Consider the following 24,477-nt stretch of genomic DNA (forward strand, 5'->3'; position numbering starts at 1 on the left):
ATTGCTGCCTCAGCAAGAATTTTTGTAAGAGAGATCCCCAGAAGTAGAAACACTGGATTACACATTACATACATTTAAATTTCCATAAGTGACCGTGTGTCCCCTCCAAGCTTGTGCAGATTTGTATTTCCATTAACACTACCACAGTGTTTGCTTCCCATATTCTTACTAATGCTGGCTGTAATAAACCTTTTTAATTTTTTCTAATCCCAGTGAAAAAGATGGTATTTCATTTAAAAAAACCCTAAATGTATTTAGTTATAAGCGCATTTGAACTTCTTTTTATATGTTTATGGCTACTGACTATTTTGTACTTCTGTGTGGATTACCCATTCATATCTTCTACCTGTTTTTCCAATTAAGTTGTATTTTTGTATTTTTCCTGTTTATTTTCATTGAACACTTTGTTGCAGCATTTTCATTCAGTCTATCTCCTTAATTCTGTCTTTCATTGTAGAAAATTATAAGGTTTTACATAGTTAAATTTATCAGTTTTTAAACATTTCCAGGTTTCATATCATGTTTAGAAAAGCTTTCCCTATTCCAAAATTTTGAACTATTTTCTAATTATTTCATTATCAGAACAGATATGTTTACAACAAACTTGTTTTCCACTATGTTGTTCAACACATATATTTTTTAATTTACAGAATTAAATCTTAAAAGTGTGTGCTAGGAAGTAAGTCTCTTTCAAAGAAATGACATGCTCTTTCTTCCCTTGATTGTGTTTCTTCTTTTGCTCTTTTATCCAGGAAACTGAGCCTAGTTTTATCAGGATTTTCCTGTTTTTATTGGAATTTTATCTTTGAATCTGTGTCATTTTGTGCCCTTTACTGCATATGACTTTGGATCTTTTCTGAAGTCAGAAAGCAATTAAATAATAAATAAATTAGAAAATGATTCAATAAACAACAAAGAGTAAGTGATTAAATAATTAACAAAGACCTATTATATCTAATTTAAAAATTTTCAGGTCATTGTTTCTTAATCCACTTTACCCTGAATTTTTGGCCTGCTAGAATTAACTGGAATCTGGCTGATAAGATTATAGATCTCTTGCTCTCACTCCATTTATTGGTTTATAACTCTGTTTACTTTATTGTAAGCTTCTTGGAAGTAAGAACTTTTCTAATTATCCTTGAATCCAAGTCACCCTGTGGCGGAAAATAAGTACATCAATATTTCCTGGATGAACCAGAAGAAAGTCAACTCACAAAAAAAGCTCACATCAGAAATCTAGGTTAAAGGCAAGAGTCCAAGTACTCCCAAGGTATTTCTATTGTGGGACCATGTTGCATCGACAAAGGTGGATAATAGCAATTGAGCAGATGACCCAAAGATACCAGAGCTCTGCCATCATTTGCCTGGAGTCACCAAGGGAAAGAAGGGAAACACTGTGGCTTAGAAATGTTTCCAACAACATGGGTTAAAAAACAAGGGCTGGCATTATCTAAGTACTTAAGATACCCAAACACCTTACAGTCCCAAGAAATCCAATTATTTGGGACTTAATTGTAATCTGCATGCCTATTATCTGATTTTTAAGAAGCTTTGATGACACAAAGCAATGTGAAAGCTGATTTTATTTCTGAAACTAGATTTTATTAAACTTAGAAATTCAAACCACTGGACTAAATGCAAAGCTAACACGCAGTGATAGAATTCATCTTTTAGCAGTAACTTTGAAATACAAGAAAGCCTTAAGTGTTGGAATTAGATAAAACTTTGAAGGCGAAGTCCTGAAATCTTTAAAATGAGCTTCTTGCTTCATTTCCCCGAACCATGCCTTTCCCTGACATCTCGATTCCATATTCTCTGGGATTTTAAGCAATGTGCGTGGTCTCCTTACCCTAGCGGACAACAAAGCAAATATGGCTTCACTCTTGTTCTCTTAATCGGTGGGGAAAGGAAAGAACATATCTTTTTCTTTCCTTTTCAATTTTTTATTGGGGGGGGGAGGGAGAGAGAGCAGGAGCATGAGCTGGGAGAGGGGCAGAGGGGGAGAGAGAATCTCAAGCAGGTTCCACACTCAGCATGGAGCCCGACGTGGGGCTCACTCCTGCAACCTTGGAATCATGACCTGAGCTGAAATCAAGAGCTGCACACTCAACTGACTGAGCTCCCTCCCCACCACCGCCCAGATGTCCTATGACAGAACATATGTTAGACCAGTTAGTACTGCAACACGAACAACCCCATTAGGTTGAGTGGGCTGAGCCTGTATAATAATAGATTATAACATTTAACAATGTTTCTGCAATTATTTCTTTGTGCTTCTCTACCACCGGCCTGTGAACCTTTCTGGGACAGGAACTCTGTTTCACTCATCTTTCTATCTCCAGACCATTCTACTCAGTCACCCAGTAAGGGAACTGGTAAGGGGAAAGCCGTGATACAATGCATTTTGGTCTGGACTAGGGATGAAAGTGACTATCACATTACCATAACATTTCTAACTTAGACGAGCAAGTCCAGTAAATCTACCGCATGCCTTGTAGGTCAGCTTGAAAGAAGGTATACTTGAATTTTTGACAAAGAAAGTGATAGCTTCTCATAAGAAGAAACTGAGGAAGTACAGACTTAAATTTTGCCTCTGGAGAGAATCATACTCGTCTCCACTCAGGGAGGGCTAGGTGAGTGTTTTCACACATACACACACACACACACACACACACACACACAATAACTTCAGCTTCTATGAAAAGCCTCCTCCTTCTCTTAAAGGCATTATTTGGAATTTTAAGGAAACCTACAGATTGTGTATCGGTATGCTGAGCCACGAGCCTGGAGTAACAAAAGACCACATGGCAGTCCTGGTGTGACCAGCTGAACTCTGTGCCATCTCAAGGAGGGCCTGACCTTAGGCAAGAAGTCCTTGGTGCCATTGTTACCACTACCTTCGTGGTAACATGAAACTTGATGTTAATAGACACAACTGTGGATGACAGATCGAGTTCCAATACCCCCAGGTGAATAGTCATAATATTATGGAAAAAGCCCTGGAAACATACACAACGTATGTTTATTTCCTGACATCAACAGATGACCTTGGACGAGAGTGTCACACCCTGAGTTGTGGTCTGTCCTTCTCTCCTTTGTAAAAGAATATCTTTCTGCCTGCCTCTCAGAGTTTCTGTGAGGATCAAATTAGATTCAGTATGTTAAAATGTTTTATAAAGCAATATAAAGTGGAAGAGAATTCCTGTTATCAAGATCACTTGGCTTCAAGAAATTTCTTATGTAGGTGGAATATTTGAAAAAATAATGAAGATTTTAAAGAATTTTATTTATTGAGAGAGAGAGAGCGAGAGTGAGCACACATGAGTAGAGTAGACGTACAGAGAGAGGGAGTGAGAATCCCAAGGAGGCTCTGTGCTGACAGATGCAGGGCTCGATCCCAGGAATGGTGAGATCATGAATTGAGCCAAAATCAAGAGTCAGATGCTTAACCAAGTCACACCCAGTTAGCCCAAAAATGAAAGTTTTGGGGCGCCTGGGTGGCTCAGTCAGCTAAGCCTCCGACTTCGGCTCAGGTCAGATCTCACGTTCGTGGGTTCGAGCCCCGCGTCAGGCTCTGTGCTGACAGCTAGCTCAGAGCCTGGAGCCTGCTTCCTGTTCTGTGTCTCCTTCTCTCTCTGCCCCTCCCCCTCTCATGCTCTGTCTCTCTCTGTATCAAAAATAAATAAAAACATTAAAAAAAAAGAAAAAAATGAAAGTTTTATGGACCTAAATACCGTTATTGCCACATCTAACATACCTGATTTCCATTTAACCCTCCTTCAACTAAAACAGCCACTCTGTTGACACATTTTGCTGCATTATTACGCAACACTATAAGTATATAGTAGAGAGAGTAGTCTAGTTAGTTTAACGTACTCTATTACCCAGCTTTAACAATGAGTAACGTGTGGTCAATGGAGGTTTCATCTTCGAACCACACGGACTCCCATCCGTTATCATCCGAAGTTACTCTGAAGCAAATTCCAGACAGCATATCATTTCATGTGCGAATGGCTAAAATAAGACTCTTGTAAACATATAACCACATTGACCACATCATGCTTAAAGTATTCTATATTCCCATTTTTTCAGTTATCTTCCAAAAAAACTTTTGAGGGGGTATATTTGTTTGGATTTTGACTTCAGTGGTGTGAGCCTGGAGCCAGAGGGGGAAGGGAGCTCCCAGATCCTACTAGAGGTAGCGGCTCCGGTAGGGTACCAAGACTCACTCCCAGAGGGACAGATGTTTGGTCCCATGGGGCTCCAGAGCCAAACGCCAATCTGCTTAAAACAGCTTGATTCTTGTTTTTTGTTGTTGTCATTGTTTTGGGTTTTCCCCCCCAGTCAAAACTGTGTGACTCAATGGGTTAAGAGTTGGAGGGGAAGTGAGAGGTAGCTGTGAGAATATGAGTTTATGCATGAATGCATGAAAGTACCTTGAAAACAGTGGTATTATTGTTATTATTGATTTTAAATGCCATTGGAAACTCATCTACAAAGGTGTAAAACCCATCTACACAACTGATGGACACGAGGGACTGAAAAGACTTTTTAATGCAGAAAAGGCACTCCACTGTGGAGCTTCTCCAAGGCACGCAGTCTTACCAGCGGGTATAGATGTGGGTTTGGGCGCTGGGAGCAAACTCCTGCGGGGTGTTGTCACGCTGGAGGGCGTCGGAGGGGCTGCTCGGCTGGCCCCCTTGGGTGTGTCTTTGGAAGGCAGAGCTGCCTTCAGAGCTGGCTGGTCTTCATTCCCAAAGGTTGACCCTGTGGGAGGCAGACAGGGTGTTAATTATAACTTCATGAAAAATGGATGGGCCCTCCTTGCCATTTGTGACTGCCAACCAACCGGAATGCCGTCATCTGCTTCAGAGTTTGATCTGATGCTTCGTGAGTGGCCTTGAAAAGCCTTTCTCTGGGACCAGATGTGGAAAAGAGGTCCCTTTGGTCACTGAGGAAAGTCTGTCATTCAAATCCTCTGGGCAAGGGACTCCATAAAAGACAAGGGCAGCCTTTGAAGATTTTACACCTGTGTGCATGCGTGCACACACACACAATTTGCTTATGTAATGAATAATTGTATAATGTGTATATAATACACATTTATTTGGTAACTCACAGAGGATGAGTAATCCTTTTTTTGAAAACCAGCGTGAGTGACCCAGGAGAAGTGAGAATAAGATTGGACACGTACATGCATAGCTGGTCCAAGGAGCTTATGCAGAACTCCCTGCTCCCCAAGTTATTTTACCTTCAGAACAAGAGGCTTGGGGTGAAGTTACAGGGGTGAGGACTGTGGGAACAGAGAATCTCTTTGAAAGCCACGAAGCTTTTTTTCTAGAAAGCCGGGGTATCATTGAACTACAAAGCCCCCGAATGAGAGCCTAGTTTACTGCAAAGGCAGAAGATGCTTATTGATGATTTCAATTTACCATTAATACAAAAATATATAGACTCTTTGTCTGTAGGACAGTTTGTTTATAAACGGCTGCCGTAACATTGTGAACATATGGCCTACTGGGACATGGGTCAGGCTTAAATATGCAAGGTGGTTGTGGCCCCAAGTTTTCTTCTAGCTCTTCCCCAAACTACCTTTGTAATCTCTTACAGACAAAGACAGCACCATCTATTCCTTGTGAAAGCATCAGTCCTTTAAATACACCTCTGAGTATAGCTGTGAGCCCTAATTCACTAACTAGAGCCTGAATGTACTGGAACTGTTGCTCGTTTAAAATCTGGTTGGAAACGCAACCATCTACCATGGAAAATACACAATGACAGCTGGGAGAAGTACACAGAACTTTAGTGAAAGATTAAATTTTTTTGTTTTCATCATTTTAAAAGGATAGGCATAACATTCTACTAAGATAGGGCCTGCATAAAAATGATAACATTATTCAATGTTCAAAACATCCAGGAATTTTATTCATCCATTTAGAGTAAGAGATTGTTGTTTTCCTCCCTCTGAAGACCTGAAAGTCTGTTTAAAAGTGGTGAGATTTGTTTTGTTTCTCAAGAAAAGTGTACCCAGGAAGGAAAAATAAAGAATGTGCTATTTCCCAACACAAAACCTACGTCCTCTAGTTCTTTTAAGGTTGGTGCAAGGTTTAAAATAGTTCTCAGCAGGGCAGGAGAATGCTTTTGATCAATGCAAACAAAAAATGCATCAAAACTTCACCAAAAGGATCTGTACTCTATCCTGAATATCAGATGAAAAAGCACATGATTGAATCAAAAACTTCATCAGGAAAACCTACAAAACAAGAAGTCTTAGCTTCTGAACCGTACAATGGCTCACCAGTCCAGTTCTAGAAAGGATGTCTGGAGGTTTGTGGGACATTTCAGATGGAAGGCGGGGGCTCAGCCACCGGGTATAGTTTAGCTGGAATTATCTACTGTTTAGCTTACTACTGACATGTGTAGTGGAAACTGAACTGAACATAAAAAGTTTCACAGAGTCTTTTACTCATTAAAGTTTCTTAAGAAGGGAAATATTTTGTATGATTTGTAAAGTTCAAATGCCCTTCTCGAATCCTCCTGGGTCTGGCATCATCCTCTAATATGAAATTTATTATTCAGAGAACATGTCAATTTAGAGATTTGGCGGCTTTCCAGGCTGGGAAGTAATTCATCTGTTTCAAGTACAAAGTGTCAAGGAAGCTATGTGGGTGATGTACTCTCCTCTGAGCGAGGTCTTGAATTAACAAAAAAGAAAAGAAAGTAAAATAAAATCAAATAGAACACTATTCTCATCCATCGTGGTGGGACACAGCTGGTAGTTAACAGTATCACTCTTTGAAAACCAACTTAAGTCAGCCAGTAATTAAAGATTCATTATTCAGTAAATGAAAAAGTACTCAGAATTTGGGAGTTTCTGCTGAATTCTATAAATGCTCTGGGGGCTTCAAAATGCAGGCAACGTTAAACCATTGCTTGATAAGAGGAAGAAAACCAATGGAAATAAACAAACAGCTTGCGTGAGCCAGAAAAAATGTTCCAGAGGATTCAGTTGGCGGAAGTGGTTTATGGGTCTAATCCAGTCCCCTCACTGACAACCAGCCCGAACCTGGCCTGAACCACCCAGGTTACCACCTGGATAAGTGGTGCAGACCGGGGAGCAGAACAACCAGGGTGTGGATTCCACCTCCTTTCCCTTCCTCCGCTCTGCACCCATTTCTTCATCCGCCAGTGGGGACACCGAGCATGGACCTCACGGAGCTATCGTGGGAAGTGCAAGAGCTGATGTAAATGAAGTTTTAAATGTTAATGCCAAGAGTTTGCACAAGAAAACAGAACAGTGTCTGGTGCATACTGAGCTCTCCTGTGTTAGTCAGGAACACACACATAGGTTAGTTTTCAATTCAGCAGCCGGTCATTACAGCAAATCAGTTTTTCATAGGACTGTGCAAAGTATCCAGAGATGGGATGCGCTAAGTGAGAAGGAAGGAAAGGACCAAAATAAATCTAGTAGCCACTGCAGGATGTAAGACTAAAGAGAGACGGTATGATTGTCCTTAAAACATATGTTGGACTACTTGAGACCTGGGAAAAGGCGAGAATAAGAACAGAAGGGACCACCACGCCTGAGAGATAGCGAACATCACCGGTCCGTCACGACTGAAACCGTTAGTGCGCAGGGCATAATAAGCACGTTCAACTTTCCTAGATGCTCCAAACGGCCGTCCAAATTGCTCGTTGCAATTCACACTCGCCACAGGTTATGACTGTTAGACTTTAATTAGTTAATAAAATTGGTTTTAATTTATAGGTCTTGGGCAGGCAGGGGTGTGGAACATGTTTTTCATACAGTTATTAGCAATTCATGTTTTTTCTTCTAGGAGATGCCTGCTCGTAACCTCTGCTTTTTTTTTCTATTTTGCTTTTCTAATCAACACAGAGGAGGGTTTTTTTTTTAATATTCTGGATGCTGATCCTTTATTGGTATATATTTTAAATATTCTCCCAGGCTTTGAGTCCCCCCCCCCTCAGTTACACTGTCTTTACTCAGGAGTCTTTCATTTTAATGCAGTTGATTTTTCTCAGTCCTTCTCCACCTGATGGGTACCTTACACATCTTAGCTTTTCTGTCTCCACCTGAGATAATAAAGATGTTCTTCTATGCATTCTTCTAAATGGTTTAAAACTTTATTTTTCACTTTAGATCAGTTCATCTGGGAAGGGGCCTGGAGTAGGGACTCGATTTGTTGCTGCTGTGTCGAAACTGACAGCCCTGTACCCTGGACTGTCCATGTCTTCTGCAGTGCCTTCACTGCAGCTGCTGTGTGTCAGGCTTCCATACGGGCCCGATTTTTCAAGTAAGCTACCAACCCCCACATGTCAGTCATTTAGCCTAACAGAAGTTTATCTCTCAGTCATGAATCATCTCACACAGGTAATCCAGATGATCCGCTGTCCTGGGGAGCTCTACTCCACGCGGGGACTCTGGCTCCTTCCATCTCAGGCTTCTGCCCTATCCTGGATCTCTCAAGAGACATTCACATACTGCTGGGGAGAAAATGAATTGTTCGTGGAAGGACTTTTATGGGTCAGGCATAGAAGTGGAGTGCATCACTTCGGCCATGAGTCCACTGGCTGGGAAATGTAAGTTCAGTTTACGCCCAGGAGAGAAGAGAAATCATTTGGTGAACACCTATCCACTCTGCTGAGGCTCCATTGCTGAACTCTATATTCTGTCTCACTGATCTCTTCCTCTGTTGCTATACCAATAGCATAGTGCCTTTATTTACTATCCCGTAAGACAAGTATTGGCATCCAGAACCAGCAGAAGACAAGTACGTCCAAGTTTGTTCTTTCACTTTACAATGGTCTTGACCTCAATATCCTTGACACTTTCTCTTATATATAAATTCTCCTTGTCAAGTTTCATGAAACATGGTTGGAATATCCAATAGATACAATTAAATCTTTTTTTTCTGAACTGCAACATAATCGAAGGAAGAGGAAGCACAGATTTCACTCAAGATCAGCAGACATACCCTGAGCACCAAGTCTACTGTAGGTTAGAGGAGAGAGATACACAGAAAGCAGAGTTCCATGAGAGAACAACCAGCAAATCAGTGGTTCTAAAAAGCAGCAGCAGTACTCCTTGAGGGATCAAAGTTTGTGGGGATATTTTGGACTGAGGCAGTATCTGCATTTAGTGGGTAGGGCTGTCAATACCTCTGTTCAGAAGACATGCAGAAACAGAAGAGACCATGGCAGATAAGGGCCAATAAACGTGAGCTGAGGGGTATGACGTAGGGAGAAAAGAAAACATTGTTAGTAAGCAATCATGTGTCATAAAGGGAATTTCCCTATGCCATTCTTAAATTTGTGAGTTGCTAGCTTATTCTTCTCAAGTCCTTCCTTTTATAGTGCCCACTGGTACTCCCTAGACTTGTCATGTTATCACCACTGAAGTATACAGGTATTCCTTCGATTATAGTAACTAAAGGACAATAGCCTGCTATTTCACTGCTGGACAGTGGCCATCTCTTGTAGATATCCAAATGAACCTCTTCCTGCTTGGAAGGTAAGATCTCCTTCATGAGTGTGAGAGTGTGCAGGGTGTATGCTCTGCATGGTTACAGAGTCCGGCTGGGTCCAGTTGAGTCTATAAACCTAATTGCACTGTATTTTTCTCAGGACAACTATGCTTGTTCAGCATAAATCCTAGTAGAAAGTGATTACCCTCCTCTACCTCCAGGATAGCTCCCAGAGTTCATTACCCACAGTGCTTACATCCCTGAGCTGGGAGATCAATTCTATCAAAATTTCATGGAGTTGAATGAATGCCTACCTCACACCAAATGCAAAACCTAATTTAAACTGGATCGGGGCACATGGGTGGCTCAGTCAGTTGAGTGTCTGACTGTGGCACAGGTCATGTTCTTGTCGCTCATGGGTTCGAGTTCCACATCGGGCTCTGTGCTGACAGCTCAGACCCTAGAGCCTGCTTCGGATTCTTTGTCTTCCTGTTTCTTTGTCCTTCTCTGCACACACTCTGTCTCTGTCTCTCTCTCAAAAATAAATAAACATAAAAAAATAAAAAATAAATAAAATGGATCAAAGACCTAATGTAAGCACTAAAATTATATATTTTTCAGCAGCACCCGGGTAGCTCAGTTGGTTGAGTGTCTTGACTTCGGCTCAGGTCATGATCTCATGGTTCGTGGGTTCCAGCCCCACATCGGGCTCTGTGTTGATAGCCCAGAGCCTGGAGCCTGCTTCAGATTCTGTGTCTCTCTCTTTCTGTGCCCCTCCCCTGCTCATGCTCTGTCTCTCAAAAATAAATAAACATTTAAAAAAATTTTAAAAATAATATAGTTTTTAGAAGAAAACATAGATGTAAATCTTAATGACCGTGGGACTAGAGCATAGTTTCTTAGATATAACACCTAAAGCACAAGTAACTAAAGAAAAAAATAGATAAATAAGATTTCACCAAAACAAAAGCCTTTGTGCATCAGAGGACACTATTAATAAAGTGAACAGACAGCCTACAGAATTGAAGAAAATATTTTCAAATCATTTATCTGATAAAGGTCTTGGATCCAGAAGACATAAAGGAAACATGTAACTCAACAATAAAAAAAGACAAATAATTCAATTAAAAATGAACACAGAATTTGAATAGACACTTCTTCCAAAGACTGTATCCAAGTAGCTGACAAGCACATGAAAAGATGCCCGGCGTCTTTAGACACTAGGGAAATGCAAATTGAAGCAACCCCTGTCAACCCACTAGGATGGCTATAATTAAAAAATACAGACAGTAGCAAGTGTCGGTGGAGACGTGGGGGGCCTGGAACCTGGCACACATTGCCGGAGGGACTGCAGCGTGCTGCAGGTGCTGAGGGGGACACTCAATCCCTCCCTAAACCCCATCACACTTCTCATCCACTGTCACAAAATCAGGCACGAGTCTGAGCCACTCTGATCCTCCAGGACAGAGGAAGACACATGCAAATCCAGGCCAGAAGAGGCTGCACTAAAGGCAGGCACTGGGAGGAGGAGGTGTGGATGTCTAGGATCCCTGGTACTTCCCTGCACAGTAAGGAGCGGTGCCTACTCAACCTTCTCGAAAGGACAACTCTGGCTATGACTGGGGTCAGCAGGAGACCCTAGGGCTTCTCATCCATATTCCAATGTGTTCTTTCATTACTTCATCCATTGGAATGCCAGTCAGTTAACCCCTTGAAAAGAAGAAAGAATAGCAATGAGGGACAGACACTAACCAGACCAGAATGAAGTTCTCAAAAGGAAGGCTGTAGAAGAAAAGCAAAGCTGTAATTAATACTATCAGGGCATTACAGCCAAACTTTAAGAAACATGTTTCATTGGTTTTGAATATTTATACATATTATAATGATTATACTACTCTCTTCACTGATTTTTTTTTTTAACAATTGCAGGCAATCAGGTTGTATAATATTCTGGCTGCATGATTGCCTAATTGATGCATATTTGATTGATTTAGCAGAATTTATCACTTGGTGGCAAAATTTAGTTTAATTATTAAAGTACTAACTGAGTGTTTTATTTCCTACCTTCTGCATATTTTAACCCAGGTGTGTTTTATTTTGCACATTGAACTGCTAAAGGAAATGGGCCATCTTACGATTTCAGCAAGGCGATTTCTTTGTCAAAGCGAAGTAGGCTAAGCCTTCCAGGCTCCACACAGGGGGCCTAGGGCAGACATGGTCTGATCCTCACACACCTTCCAGTGGGGACACACTCAGACCCCAAACACACACACAGAAAGAAATGCAAAGGGCAGAGCTAGAGGGAAACCCCCAAGGTCTGTCCCTTGGCACCTCTTGGAGAGACAATGGTGTCAGCTCCTCTCCCCACCCCCCCGACTCCGTCCCAGTTCACCCTCCTCACTGTGCCCTGTTATTCTTTTCAAAGCACAAGCAGTTCAATGCTTCTATGTACCAAGTATGTACCAACTGTTCTCTGGCATTTAAATTCTTCCACTATCTGGTCCCAGTTAGCTTTCCTGCCTTACCTCCTGCTCCCACATCAAGAACAGTACAAACTGCAGGCTGGATTCCCTTGGGGACGTCCTGCTCTGCCATAATCAAGGCTGTGCTGGAGAAATGCTGTATGAATGAAGAAAGTACTCAGTGCTGATGTGTCCCACGGCTGTGGCTTCCTGTCACTGACATTTCTTTTTCCCAATGTCTGAGCCCAGAGGCTCTCGAAAAGCGTCGCACTTGTCCCAACTGCTCCTGTGAAGGTAGTCGCACTGAGCACGGCTGCGGTAGGCATTTGTGGTTTAACAGGCAGGGGTTGTCTATGGTGTGGGATGGCAGGCTTTGAGCATTTTTGAAAACAATAAACAGAAAGACAAAAATCGGAGCTGAGGCAAAAAGGGTAAAGTGGAGTAGGAGTGATGGGCTTCTGGCTGTGAAATGAATAAGTCACAGCAATGAAAGGTACAACATAGGTAATACGTCAATCGTATTGTACTAACGTGGGATGGTGACAGGTAGCAAACACAGCATAATGTTTCAGTTTGTCACATCACTGTGCTGTACACCTGAAACTAATGCAGACTATATTCAAATAGAAACATTTTTTCTTTAATTGAACATTTCTTATCTTTCTGCCTATGCACTGCTGCCCTTCTCCCCAAGAGGGGATACCATTTACCTAATACTTTTCTTCTAGATCACATGTCAAATTTTGTTTGATAAAGTTTGAGAGGTTAGAACCAGGTAGGTTCAAATGCTGGGGCCACTTATTACTAGTTGTCTGACTTTGGACAAGCTGTTTACTCCCTCTGTGCCTTATCTCTTCATCTTTACATTGTGGGGGCAGGCAGATAACAACAGTGCCTACTAAAGAGAGTCATTGTATTACAAGAGTTATTACGTGTTTGGAATGAGGTGTTCAGAATAGCAGGTGGCACATACAAGCACTCAGCGAATGATGTCATTGAGATCTGCCCACTAACCCAACACGGAGCCTCACTGGAAGCCCATCAGCTCCATTAGTCAATCCCCTCCTCCCTCTTCTTCCAGCCACCCACCCCTTGTGGCTTCATAGTTTTCCAAGGCTTTAACTGGGATCACTTCTGGGGGTCTGGCTCTGAGGACGCCAGAGAACAGTGGTTCTTTCTAGATCCATCTTTCCAAAGCCTAAGTCCTAAGGGAAGAAAGAAACATATAGGGTACATTTCACTACTCCCTCTTGACCTAGAGCAAATGCTTGCTTCTTAATAAGCCAGGAGGTAACTGCAGTCTTTCTCAACACAGCGCTCCAGGAGACCAGAAAATTATTCCAGCCCTAGACCAGAGGACAGATCTTCACACACTCAGCATCCTTACGAGGGGGCAGGACACACTTCTGTAGGTCAGAGGCTGGGTGGAAGAGGATTTTTCTGGGTCCACAGGAACTGGATTCCTCCTTCAGGGACCCAGCTCTTCTGGTCGGGCTTCAACAGTAAGATAACAGTAATAAGAAGATGAGTACCACATTGCACAGTCACGAACACCATAGTTTCTTCCCAAATTCAGTACCAGATTTGAAACTTACTAGTAATAATCTCTTCACAAATGTAATTAAGCCTCTTTTATGAAAAGGCTTATTTATTTATTTACCCTCTCTTAGACTGAGAATTAAATGAGACAGTGCACCTACAGCACTTTGCAAAGTGTCTTGTAGTCAGTAAATGGTAGGTGTCGTCAACAGTAGCACCAAAATCTGTAGAAGAAACTCTCTTACCAGCCACCACATTTTAGGGGATCCTGTTCCATGCAAGTCCTGTGGAAATACCCTTGAGACCTCCCTAAGCCTAGCCAATCACTTGCAGAAGCAGATGGTTTGTGCAAGGAGGGAATGCGACCTTGACGGCTACCTTCACCTTCACACATTCCTGAGGCTCCAGCAGGCAGTTCTCCCAGGCCCCAATGAGGCATAATCCCCTGTGTTTTCTTCCTTCAAGGTGACCATGACTAGATCATCACAGAGAAGAAAAATACCTTTGTTCCTCCAATTCTCTATCCCCCCAGCTGTCCCCAAGCGCTCCAGAAAAGCTTCATCTTCTCCTTTTGGAATCCATACTAAGTCATAGCAAAGAGGGTCCTCTTTCCTATTTCTTTTCAGGAAACATGCAGAGTATGGGTGCAGGTGAGCTGATAAAAAGAGATTCATAGTTTTACAAACATAAGAGGGAAAGCAGTTCTGGTGAATGGTACCCCTGGGTCCCGCATCTGAGAGATTTGTGACATTCTGGAATGTGGGTAAGTCTATTGGTCCTTCAAAGCCTGGTTAAATGCCACCTTTTATCTAGTATCTTCTCTCAATTCCCTTCTAGGTAACAGATACTCTAAGACCCAGCTGGTTAACAAAGAAAGCAAAGGTCAAGGGCAATAAAACCGTCTCTCTTAAAATCATAGAAGTAACCATGGAAGATGAAAGCCAGAATCACCCAGCACAGGACTTCCGAACTCCCAGCACATAAATGACTTAAAGCTTACTTTTAATTTGAGAAATTCTCTTTAATATTTACCAAGTCACATTTGCAAAGGAGAGGACATCATCAAATATTGATGGAGGTTAGTTACTTAAAAGACCGAGGTCTAATATGACCTATCAAGAGACTTCTGGGTAATTAAAAGCAACTTTTTCCATTCCTTTTTTATATCAATTAGTCCAGTTGTAACAAATCCCTTTTCCCTACCTGGCATGCTTAAAAGCTTGAGCCATCATCCCTGAATGACCTGGTTCGTCGCTGTGTGAATCTTTCAGTAGTTAATACCTTGGGGAAAATATTTAAACTGGAGCATTTTAATTATATACTTAATATGGGAGTTGTTAAAAGATAAGAGCATCTGATTTGAACTCAATTTAAATTCTGCTGAAGTTATTAGTATGGTGTAAGAAATTATAGAAATGATCAAGGGCTCCTGTATCAGCTTTTATTAATAGAGCAATAAGAAAGTTTAGGTGTTCCATTTCTACAGCTCAGATTTTGTGCTCTATTGTAGTCGCCTCTTTTGTGTCACAGATTTAATTAGCTGCTTCGAGGCACCTGAGGGTCTCATGGATTATTCCCTGTCAAGCACTGCTTTAGTGAGCCACATTTTGGCCGCCAACCAAGTTCAAACCCCGAGAAACCAAGTCAAATGCTGAAAAGTGGCTCATTGCAATGGAGATCCAACCTCTTCTCCCACATATTTACAAACACTGGGGGGCTGCTGGAAGGAGCCAGATTGTTCTATCTAGCTAGGAGTTTTTGCACTCTTAAAAACAACGATTTCTACCTAGTAGCTTCTGGGGAATAGGAAACCTTTCAAGTTGAAGTAACTGAAGAGCCTCTTGGGAAATGAACAGCATATTGGCTCTAAGGAGGTGTGCCAACTGGGAAAGCGCCAGAATATTCATCACTTGGACTCTGAGAATTTTCTCCCACTTCCTTGGAGCTAGAAAACTCCCTCTCTCCCTTCAGAGTCCATGACGATAGCCATCTTCCTTTTCTTCTCTTTCTGTTGTTTCTCAACAACTTCAGGATGCTTTCTGTTTAGCCCAGAGTTTTCAACAGAGTTGTCCACATCTTAGACCAGGTGACTCTTTGCTGTGCATTCACTGTAGGATGCTTAACAATATCCCTGGTCTCTACCTGCTGGATCCAATAGCCCTCTCTCTCCCTGCCCAGCCCTGTATTGTGACAATCAAAAAATGTTTCCAGACATTCTCAAATATCCTCTAGGGACAAAAGCCATCCCCAGTGGAGAATCACAGCTCCAAGTTGAAAGATTAAAACATTTAGGCAAAATATAGTACTTACCTATCTTAGTGGAAGATGAAATGAATGATATCTAAAATCCTGCTGGGTTAGCTTGATAGGTAATTCTTTAATAATTTCTGAATGGAAATTTTTGGCTTACCCTTTAGGCAAATGAGAACTGTATGGATATGCCATCTTTGATATTTAAGAATGTTTTAACAAAGCTCCCCAGCTTTTCATATTTATTACTCTGATCTATCTCATTCAAGACTGGGAAGCTGGACTGAAATCTTCCTGATGCTGAGGACCGTGGTCCAAAACCTTGAATCCCTAGTTGCTGTACTAAAGCCCAAATAAAAATATCTTGAGAACACAAAGAGCAACTGATTTCAACTGAAGTTGCATGGAGAGGGGCACCTGGGTGACTCAATCAGTTAAGTGACTTCAGCTCAGGTCATGAGCTCTCAGTTTCTGGGTTCAAGCCCTACATCAGGCTCTTAGTTGACAGCTTGGAGTCTGGAGCCTGCTTCAGATTCTGTGTTTCCCTCTCTCTCTGCCTCTCTCCTGTCAACACTCTATCTCTCTCAAAAACACACAAACATTGAAAAAATGTCTTTTCTTAAAGAAATTGCATGGGAGAAACTCCAATAGGAGACAAATAGTGATGCTCTTTGAGGAGTTTAAATCATCATGGCTATTTGGTAGAGAGTACATCACTCCTTAGAAGAATCCCACTGAGAATTAAGCACTTTTTACAGCACTAAAATTGCTGGATTTACAGAACAAAACAAAAGGAAGAGAGTTCTCCTTTTCTTTCCTATGACTGCCTGAGTGTTTTGGCTGTTGCCTTGGATGAAAGGGGACCATGGTCACTGAACCCCGTGGGAGGTGCTCCTAAAGCGCTGAGAACATGGCAGCCCTGAGTCAGCCACTATCTGTTTTCCACCTGTGTCCTCATTTGTAACATCAGAGGAGCAAGCACCGGGAGCCCAGCAAGCACTGGGACCACCAGACCTCCTGTACCATATCTCATACACCGTCAGCACTAAATAAATGGCAGGCTCCCCTCTCCATGGTTCTGAAGAACATTATGCTCATTCCTTAGTTTATGATCACAATCCTCTTCCATAAAGTCTTTTCTAATACAAAATTTCAAGAATTGGAAGTCCTAATTCCATTCTTTTTTATGAGTTAAGCTATGTCTGGTGTCTGGTGCCTGCTGCCCCCACCATCATTTATGCCAAATAAAACCTCCACTATTTAAAAACCTATCATAAGATCTTTCAAGCAAACATCATTCAAACTGTTTTTTGCAAGTTATCATAAACAACCTAATAAATGGACTTTATAACCCCCTTAAAGCCTTCTGATTTCGTGAGATATAAGCAAACCCTTAAGTTGGCCTCTTCCCACAGGGAAATTCCTTGTGGCAGGTGCCAGCAGCCGTGACACTAGACCCGAGGCAGTGAAGCCAGGCCTGTCTCTTCCCTTCTGGATTTTAGGTATCTCTGATACCGAGCTCGTATCCCCATGAGCTTCAGCTCTTGTGCATGTTCATGTCCCTCTAAGAGAGTCAGTCCTGTGCTACAGAACGGCGAGGGTGCCCCCCAGGCACAGGCAAATATGCAGGGCCTCTCTGCATCCCTGGGGGACAGGGCATTCACCACCTGCACTGGGCCCACGGTCAGTGGCCATGTCAGCCCCCAACCTGGGCAATGACCAGCCGATGAGTTCCCTTAAGCTTTTTGTTTTTGCTGTTAAAAAAAAGACCTAGAAAAACCGAAGGATGTTTGTAAATAGAAGACAAGTAAAAATATTATTCATAGAGCTTAAAGTTCATAAATTAAGGTTTCTACAAGGAAATATTTTAATCCATAGTAAAAGCTGGATTTTTCATTGGTCATAACTTATAGCTGAAGAACAGAGAATCCTGAGAAAGCTTCACCTTAATTAAGAGTCAGTAGCTGTGAGCCAGGTAGGTATGGGGAATAATGGCTGGAACCTTCTTTGTTTTCCAGCCTCAACGGTAAGACACCAAAGGCTGTGCGTGCAGAAAGGAAAGAAGTGGCCAGTCTGCAGCCTTGGGGCTTAAGCCAGACATGGAATAAATTGTTCCCTAAAATATTTATGAAATTCAACACCTGTCAAGGTCTCCTTCCCTAAGGAGGCTTCTGGAAGGAAGTGCTAGACAGCAGATAGGAACAAAACCCTGGGCTACTCCAAGGAGGAAACTTATTTTTTTAAATAGTGGCAAATTCTGACCATAATGTAATCACGGTGTGTGTGGTGGGCAGGATTCCAAGACATTTCTCAGGACCTCTGGGCCCTGGAGTGCATTCCCTGCGTAACCCCAGGATGGTGAACAGGATAGAAGCTACTCCCACAACTGGCTTATGTTATAGGGCACGTCTGCTGTTCGGAAATGCAGATTATCTCAGTGCGCCTGATCTAATCACAGGAGCCCTTAAAAGCACAGTGTTTTCTGGACACCTGTGTGACTCGGTTGAGCGTCTGATACTGTTCAGGTCATGATCTTGCGCACGTGTTCGAGCCCCTCATCGGGCTCTGTGCTGATAGCTAAGAGCCCAGAGCCTGCTTCGGATTCTGTATCTCCTTTTCTCTCTGCCCCTCCCCTGCTTATGCTCTGTCTCTGTCTCTGTCTCTCAAAATAAACATTTAAAAAAATTTTTTTTTAAAGCACAGTGTTTTTTCCAGCTGGAGGCAGAAGTAAAAGTCAGAGATTTAAAGCATGACAAGGACTCAAAATACTGTCGGTGGCCTGGAGCTGGACTGGACCTGCACCAAGGAATGAGGGCAGCCTCTGGTTGCTGAGGGCACTTCCTGACTGACAGCTGGCAAGAAAAGGGGGACCTTCATCCTATACCAGCAAAGAAGTAGTGTGTCAACAATTGCATGATCTGGGAAGTGAATTCTTCCCCAGAGCTGGAACATGAGAGCTCAGCTCTCTGCACTCATTAAAAAAAATATTTTTTAATGTTTATTTTTGAGAGGGGGGGCCAGGGGGCAGAGGATCCAAAGTGGGCTCTGCACTAACAGCAGTGAGCCCCATGCCAGGCTCGAACTCACGAAGTGTGAGATCATGACCTGAGCTGAAGTTGGATGTTCAACTGACTGAGCCACCCAGGTGCCCCCCCCCCCCCCAGACACTTCAAGTTCAGTCTTTGAGACCTTGAGCAGAGAACTCCACTCTTCCTTGTGAGAGCTAGTCGGCGGGTACTGCTTTAAGTGACTAGGTTGGTGGTAAGGTGGCAACAGCAAATCCCCACAGACTGCTGGCGCATCGATCAGGCACATGCGACCAGAGCTGGTCCAGCCTGGTACAGAGTGGAGGTGGCCTCAGGGGAAGGTGAGGACAGACCAGGACTGCCTGGGCCACAGTGCCCCACGTGGACTTGGGGAGCACTGTCCCCACTAAAGCTGGCAATCCTAGCAGAGCGCACACATACACCAGAGAGTCTCAGAAAAATGTGTCAATCTTTCTGAATCTGTTTCCTCATCTTTAAAATGGATTCTAGTATAAACTTAAAGAAATAATGTAGCTCAAGCATCTGGTGAACTTCCTGACACAGAGCAGATATCCAGTGAAGGCTACCTTCTTTCTCTCTGCCAGTCTCATTGTCATCCTCCTCATTCTAAAATACAGAGCTAATCATTCCCCAGTTTCCAACCGTTCAATGATTCTTCACCTCTTCTAAAGTAAAATCCAAGCTCCTCAGGAGCCCAAAGCCCACCCCCTCCTTGCATCTTATAGTCCAACAACACTGGGGTAGTGACCATGCTGTGAATATGCCATGTGGGGGTGTTTTTTGGCTTTGTTGCCTTTAATTAAGTGGGTCTTTCTATCCAGAATGCCTTTCCCACTCCCTCGCACCAAGTGAACTCTGTTTCATTCTCGAAAACCCAGCTCAGGCATTACAACGGCAGCAAAGCATTCTGGGAAGGCTGCAGACAACCATCCTACCACCTCGCTCTGACGTGCTAGAGTCCTTTGCACACCTATCTACACTTGGACTTGCTACCTGGTAGTGTTAACGAGTGGAAACAGAAAGCCACTGAAGGGTTTCATCAAAGGAACGACATGGTCATGTGTTCCTTCAAGAAGACCAAGGTAGTGGAGCGCGATCATGGGTTTGACCAGGACAAGCCCAGAGGCAAGGAGCTAATCTGTAGCTGTTTTGCACACCAGTGAGATGGAGTCAGGGTCACAGTGAAGTGATACCCATCGTAAATAGTGTTCTGGAATAATGACAGGAAAGCCTGATGGGGAGAAGGCAACTTCAGGGAGGAAACATTTAGAAGTGGGTGAGAGATGTGGCTGTGGCATTGCTGATTTGAGAACGGCGGCCGGCATGTCTTTAATGGGCTACGATGTGCTCAGGAGCCCTGATCTGGACCGACTCTAAGTCGAGATAGGATCCTGGATGAGTGTGAGGGAAGTTCATTTTGCTATAGATAAAGCCAATTTAGAATCAGTGAAGACTGGAGTACCTCGTGGCAATTACAAATGACCTGCTTGTCCCTCCCTAGTGGAGGTGCTGTTTGTTTTTCTGCAAAGTGTCACACTCTCTGAAATACCGGAATTAAGTCTTCTCTTTCTTTCCTTCTCTGGTTTTAGCAAATGAAATACCAGTCTCTTCTGTTCAAAACATTCTCAGAGCCACATACGTGTACAGATCTGAAAAAGACCTCAGCAATGAAAGTATAATGATGACAATAAAAGGCCCTTCCTTCCTCACCCCCTGTCCGGGCCCAGGCTGCGGCCCTCGCTGCGGTCCCGCCCGCCCCTAGCCATCAGCACGGGGGCTCAGGCTCACTGGCCTCCTCCCACAGGAGCTGACACCAAGGTCCTCTTCAGTGCCTGAGGACGGACCACTGCGCCTCCCCGGGAAGCGGGCTCAGGACTGGATATCCCAGTGGTGGCCACCAGATTCCTGCTGGAGTCGCAGTCTGGCAGACACGAAGCCACACCCCTACTATCACTCGGCTCTCCCTTGTTCACTGCCCCGGACTACCATCTTGATACACAGCTGGTCACCCGCCAAGCACCTTCATTTCTGATGTATTCTTTGATCCTATGCTGATGCTCCAGTCCCCTTGCAGGAGAAGGCCTGTCATGGGCGCCTGGGTGGCTCAGTTGCTTAAGCGTCCGGCTTCAACTCAGGTCATGATCTCATGATTCGTGAGTTCAAGCCCTGCGTTGGGCTCTGTGCTGACTCGGATTCTGTGTCTCCCTCTCTCTCTGCCCCTCCCCTGCTCACAGTTCTCTCTCTGCCTCTCAAAAATAAATTAAAAAAAAAAAAACATAAAAGAGAAGGCCTGTCACCACACTGCCACCAAGGCCTGGAAGAAACAGGATCCATTATTAACTGATGGGCTAATGCCTGTCAAATACTCTTATGAAGCACCTGCATAGATAAACTCCATCTGTCACCTGCTCATTTCACAAACACAGAAACTAAGGCTGGGTAAGGTGAACCACGTCACATTACAAAGGTGGTAAATGCTGATTAGCATTCAAGTCCAAGTCTGGTCTGACCCCGAAGTCCCAGTTCTTTGAACAGTTTCAACACAGCCGGCCCGGAAACTGAAGGTCGCTAGGCCTGGCAGCTAAGGGTTCACCATCCTGATAACACTGCCACGCCTGGAGCTCCCCGGGCCTCCCGCCAACTCCGGGCTCCAGCTGGCAGCTAACAGCATCCTGCCTCCCACACGGACCACGGAACTGCGCTCTTCTGTCTTCTTTGGATCCCGAAGGGTAAATCCTGAGATTTTAAAGATTTGGTCCTTAGAGATGTCTTGAATTTCTTACAGCATTATGTAGCCTTTAATCTCATCTTCTAGAAACAGTGTCTAAGCATCACGGAGTCATGCCATCAAATGAGCCAGAGGAAATTGAGAACCAGTGTTGAATACAGGGGAGTTCTTTAACCCCCGTGTGTCAACAGTCAGAATTTCAATTCTGGGATGACAGTTTGACAGATGGACCAAAGGGGGCTGTAGGCAATCCTAATAAAACTCATCCAGCAGAGGAGGAAATCCTGACTTAATCTTGTCTGAAATGAAAAGCCCCGGGATTAATCCCCCAAACAAAGGTAGGGGGCAAGGGCTCATTCTCCACCCTTGCCCCCACCCCGTCCCTTCTGTCTCCACTGCACTCCAGAGATGCGGTTCCTTTCACCAGTTCCGCTTACATGTGCCTCCAGTTCCGGGGGTGCAGTGACAGTGGCTGCACCCAGAAAATAGTCACCTGGGAACAGCTTAATGCTGATGCGAGTGGGAACAGAAATCATTTTGCTGGTAAGCGAGGGGCTACTCAGAACTTGGCATCTCGCGGGAAGAAAAAAGCAAAAACATATTTAATTCAAGTAAGCCATTTTGTGGACAAAAAAACCCAACTATTAAAGTGGAGGCATGGGGATTATGCCTTTAAAACCACTGGACGGGGACAGAGAGGGAGACGGAGAAAAGCGAACGGCCTATGATTACACAGTTTGCCTCCGGGCTGGGCTGACAGGTTTGTATTTCGGGATCGACAGTACAAAAGGTGGAAAACATGCAGAGTGAGTTGAGGTGGAGGTGACCTGAGCTGGCAGTGTTTTCATAGTCTGCGAAGCGCTCCTCTGTTTCCTTGTCACAAGGAAGGACGCGCTGGTGCAGACACAGAAAGCTAAATGGATTGGAGGTTTGGAGGAGGTAAGAGGCACTTATTTTTAAACCGAAGTGGGACTGGAAAATGCTCAGAAGGGAAATCCCCCTACCCATGCTCCCACGCTAATGACATGCAGAGAAGGCTAAGCACTTTTGACGTCTAGCTTTCCCAAAGCAGCAGCTGGTGGGCACAGGAGCCCCGTCTTCCAGAGAGGAACCCTCAGTGCCGTGAAGACATAACCGCTGTACTGTACCACGGCAGGTGCAGCCAACGGGACAGCCAAATATTGCAGCCTGTGCCTGCATTTAAGAGTTCTCTGGGGGCACCGGGTGGCTCAGCTGGTTAAGCGTCTGACTTCGGCTCCGGTCATGATCTCGCGATTTGTGGGTTCGAGCCCTGTGTCAGGCTCTGTGCTGACAGCTAGCTCAGAGCCTGGAGACTGATTCCAGATTCTGTGTCTCCTTCTCTCTCTGACCCTCCCCTGCTCATGCTCTGTCTCTCTCTCTCTCTAAAATAAATAATAAAAAAAATTTAAAAATTTTTAAAAAAAGAAAGACCAAAAAAAAAAAAAAGAGTTCTCGAATCCATTCATCCATCCATTCCATCCCACAGTCTGTGTGTGGGTCCAAGCCATTCTATCCTTGCCTTCATGTTTGCTGTTTGTTTATTCATTCATTCGCTCCCTCATTCATCTCATTCCAGAGACCCTGCTCTGTGCCTGGGGAGCACTACACAATGCAAGCCCCAGTGCAACCACACATCCAGCAAGGAAGACAATACACGTAACATAACACTTGAAATTACTCCAAGGTAGACATAATTGCAGCCCAACCCCCCAACTCTGTCTGCACCCAAAGTCCCTATTTGCTCTATTTCTTTTCCAGGGCCTGGCTCACCTTCTAATAGGCAATAGCATTTCTGGGTTTATTATGTTTATTTATTTGGGGGGAAGGCTCATCCTATTAGAATGGAAGTCTACAAGGATGTTGTCTATTTTGCTCACTGATATATCTCAAGCACCTCAAAGTTGCCTGGTGCATAGAAGACAGACACCTGCTAAATCTCTCTTGAATGGATGAATGAAATGGTGAAGCCTATGGAGTCAAAGTACAAGAGATTTTGGGAATGAGTAACTATAAATTCTAGCCTGACCTTGGGGTGAAGAAGGTCTGGAAAGACTCTTCAAAAGTCACATCTACAGTGAAATGTGAGCGATGAGGTTAGTTAAGTGAATAGGGTGGGAAACATTCAGGCAGATGGGGTGGCATGTGCAAAGGTTCTGAGACAGGAAGGAAGGATGGCAATAGCAGGATGAAGGCACCAAGGATGGCAGTGATGCTGGGTGAATCTGGGTCTGGTAAAGAGACAGGGCCTGGACCACACAAGCCTATAGACTATGGTAACACATTTTGCTTTTTTCTTGCAGAGGAGGGACATAAGCTAATCTGCATTTTTCAAAGATCATTCTCGGTGTAGTGTGGAGACAGGAGGGGTAGTTATGGATATGGAGAGAGGGGTAGGGTTTTGTGGCAATCCAGCCCTGAGAGGACAGTCATGGTGGTAGACAGACAGGAGGGCAGATTCATGGAATGCTCAGTAGGTGAAATGGACAGGAACTAGGGGTGATCAGATGTGGTGGCGGGGAAGTTCTGGCTGATGCATCCCTGGGGTTTGCCTTAAACAGCCTGGAGGACAGTAACACCGCTCACCTCGATATAGCGTTCAAGGGCAAGGACTGATGGCAGGGAAAGAGGGCAGGTCATGAATTCAGCTTTGGGCAGACTGAGTTTGAGAGGCTCGGTGTTATTCAGACAGAAATGCTGAAACATTCAGTGTCTGCTCAGACCTTCCACCCTCAGGACTCCCTGGACCATCCTTCCAAAGCACCTTCCCCTAACTATCCGTAACCTCTGCTACCACAGTGGCCCCCCAGGGCAAGGATCACATCCGCTTTGGTCTCTTCCATATCCCAGCATCTAGAACTGTGCCTGGCACACAGTGAGTTCTCAATAAAATGTATCAAATGAATCAAGATGGTCAGAAAAGACACTGCGCTGGAGGAAAAAGACTG

The 24,477-nt window shown here is 43.8% G+C and overlaps 1 protein-coding gene across 4 annotated transcripts in view; it reads right to left on the reverse strand.

The window, feature by feature from the left end:
- The window catches only part of MTUS2 (microtubule associated scaffold protein 2), a 537,267-nt gene that overhangs the window by 161,998 nt on the left and 350,792 nt on the right, over positions 1-24,477 (reverse strand). For all 4 annotated transcript variants that reach the window (XM_029936897.1, XM_029936898.1, XM_029936896.1 and 1 more), the window contains exon 5: positions 4,606-4,767. In XM_029936897.1, the coding sequence (XP_029792757.1) occupies positions 4,606-4,767 (162 nt within the window). The remainder of the gene's footprint in view (positions 1-4,605; positions 4,768-24,477) is intronic.

The sequence above is a fragment of the Suricata suricatta genome, chromosome 4 (genome assembly GCF_006229205.1).
Source record: "Suricata suricatta isolate VVHF042 chromosome 4, meerkat_22Aug2017_6uvM2_HiC, whole genome shotgun sequence".
In the NCBI taxonomy this organism is placed as follows: domain Eukaryota; kingdom Metazoa; phylum Chordata; class Mammalia; order Carnivora; family Herpestidae; genus Suricata; species Suricata suricatta.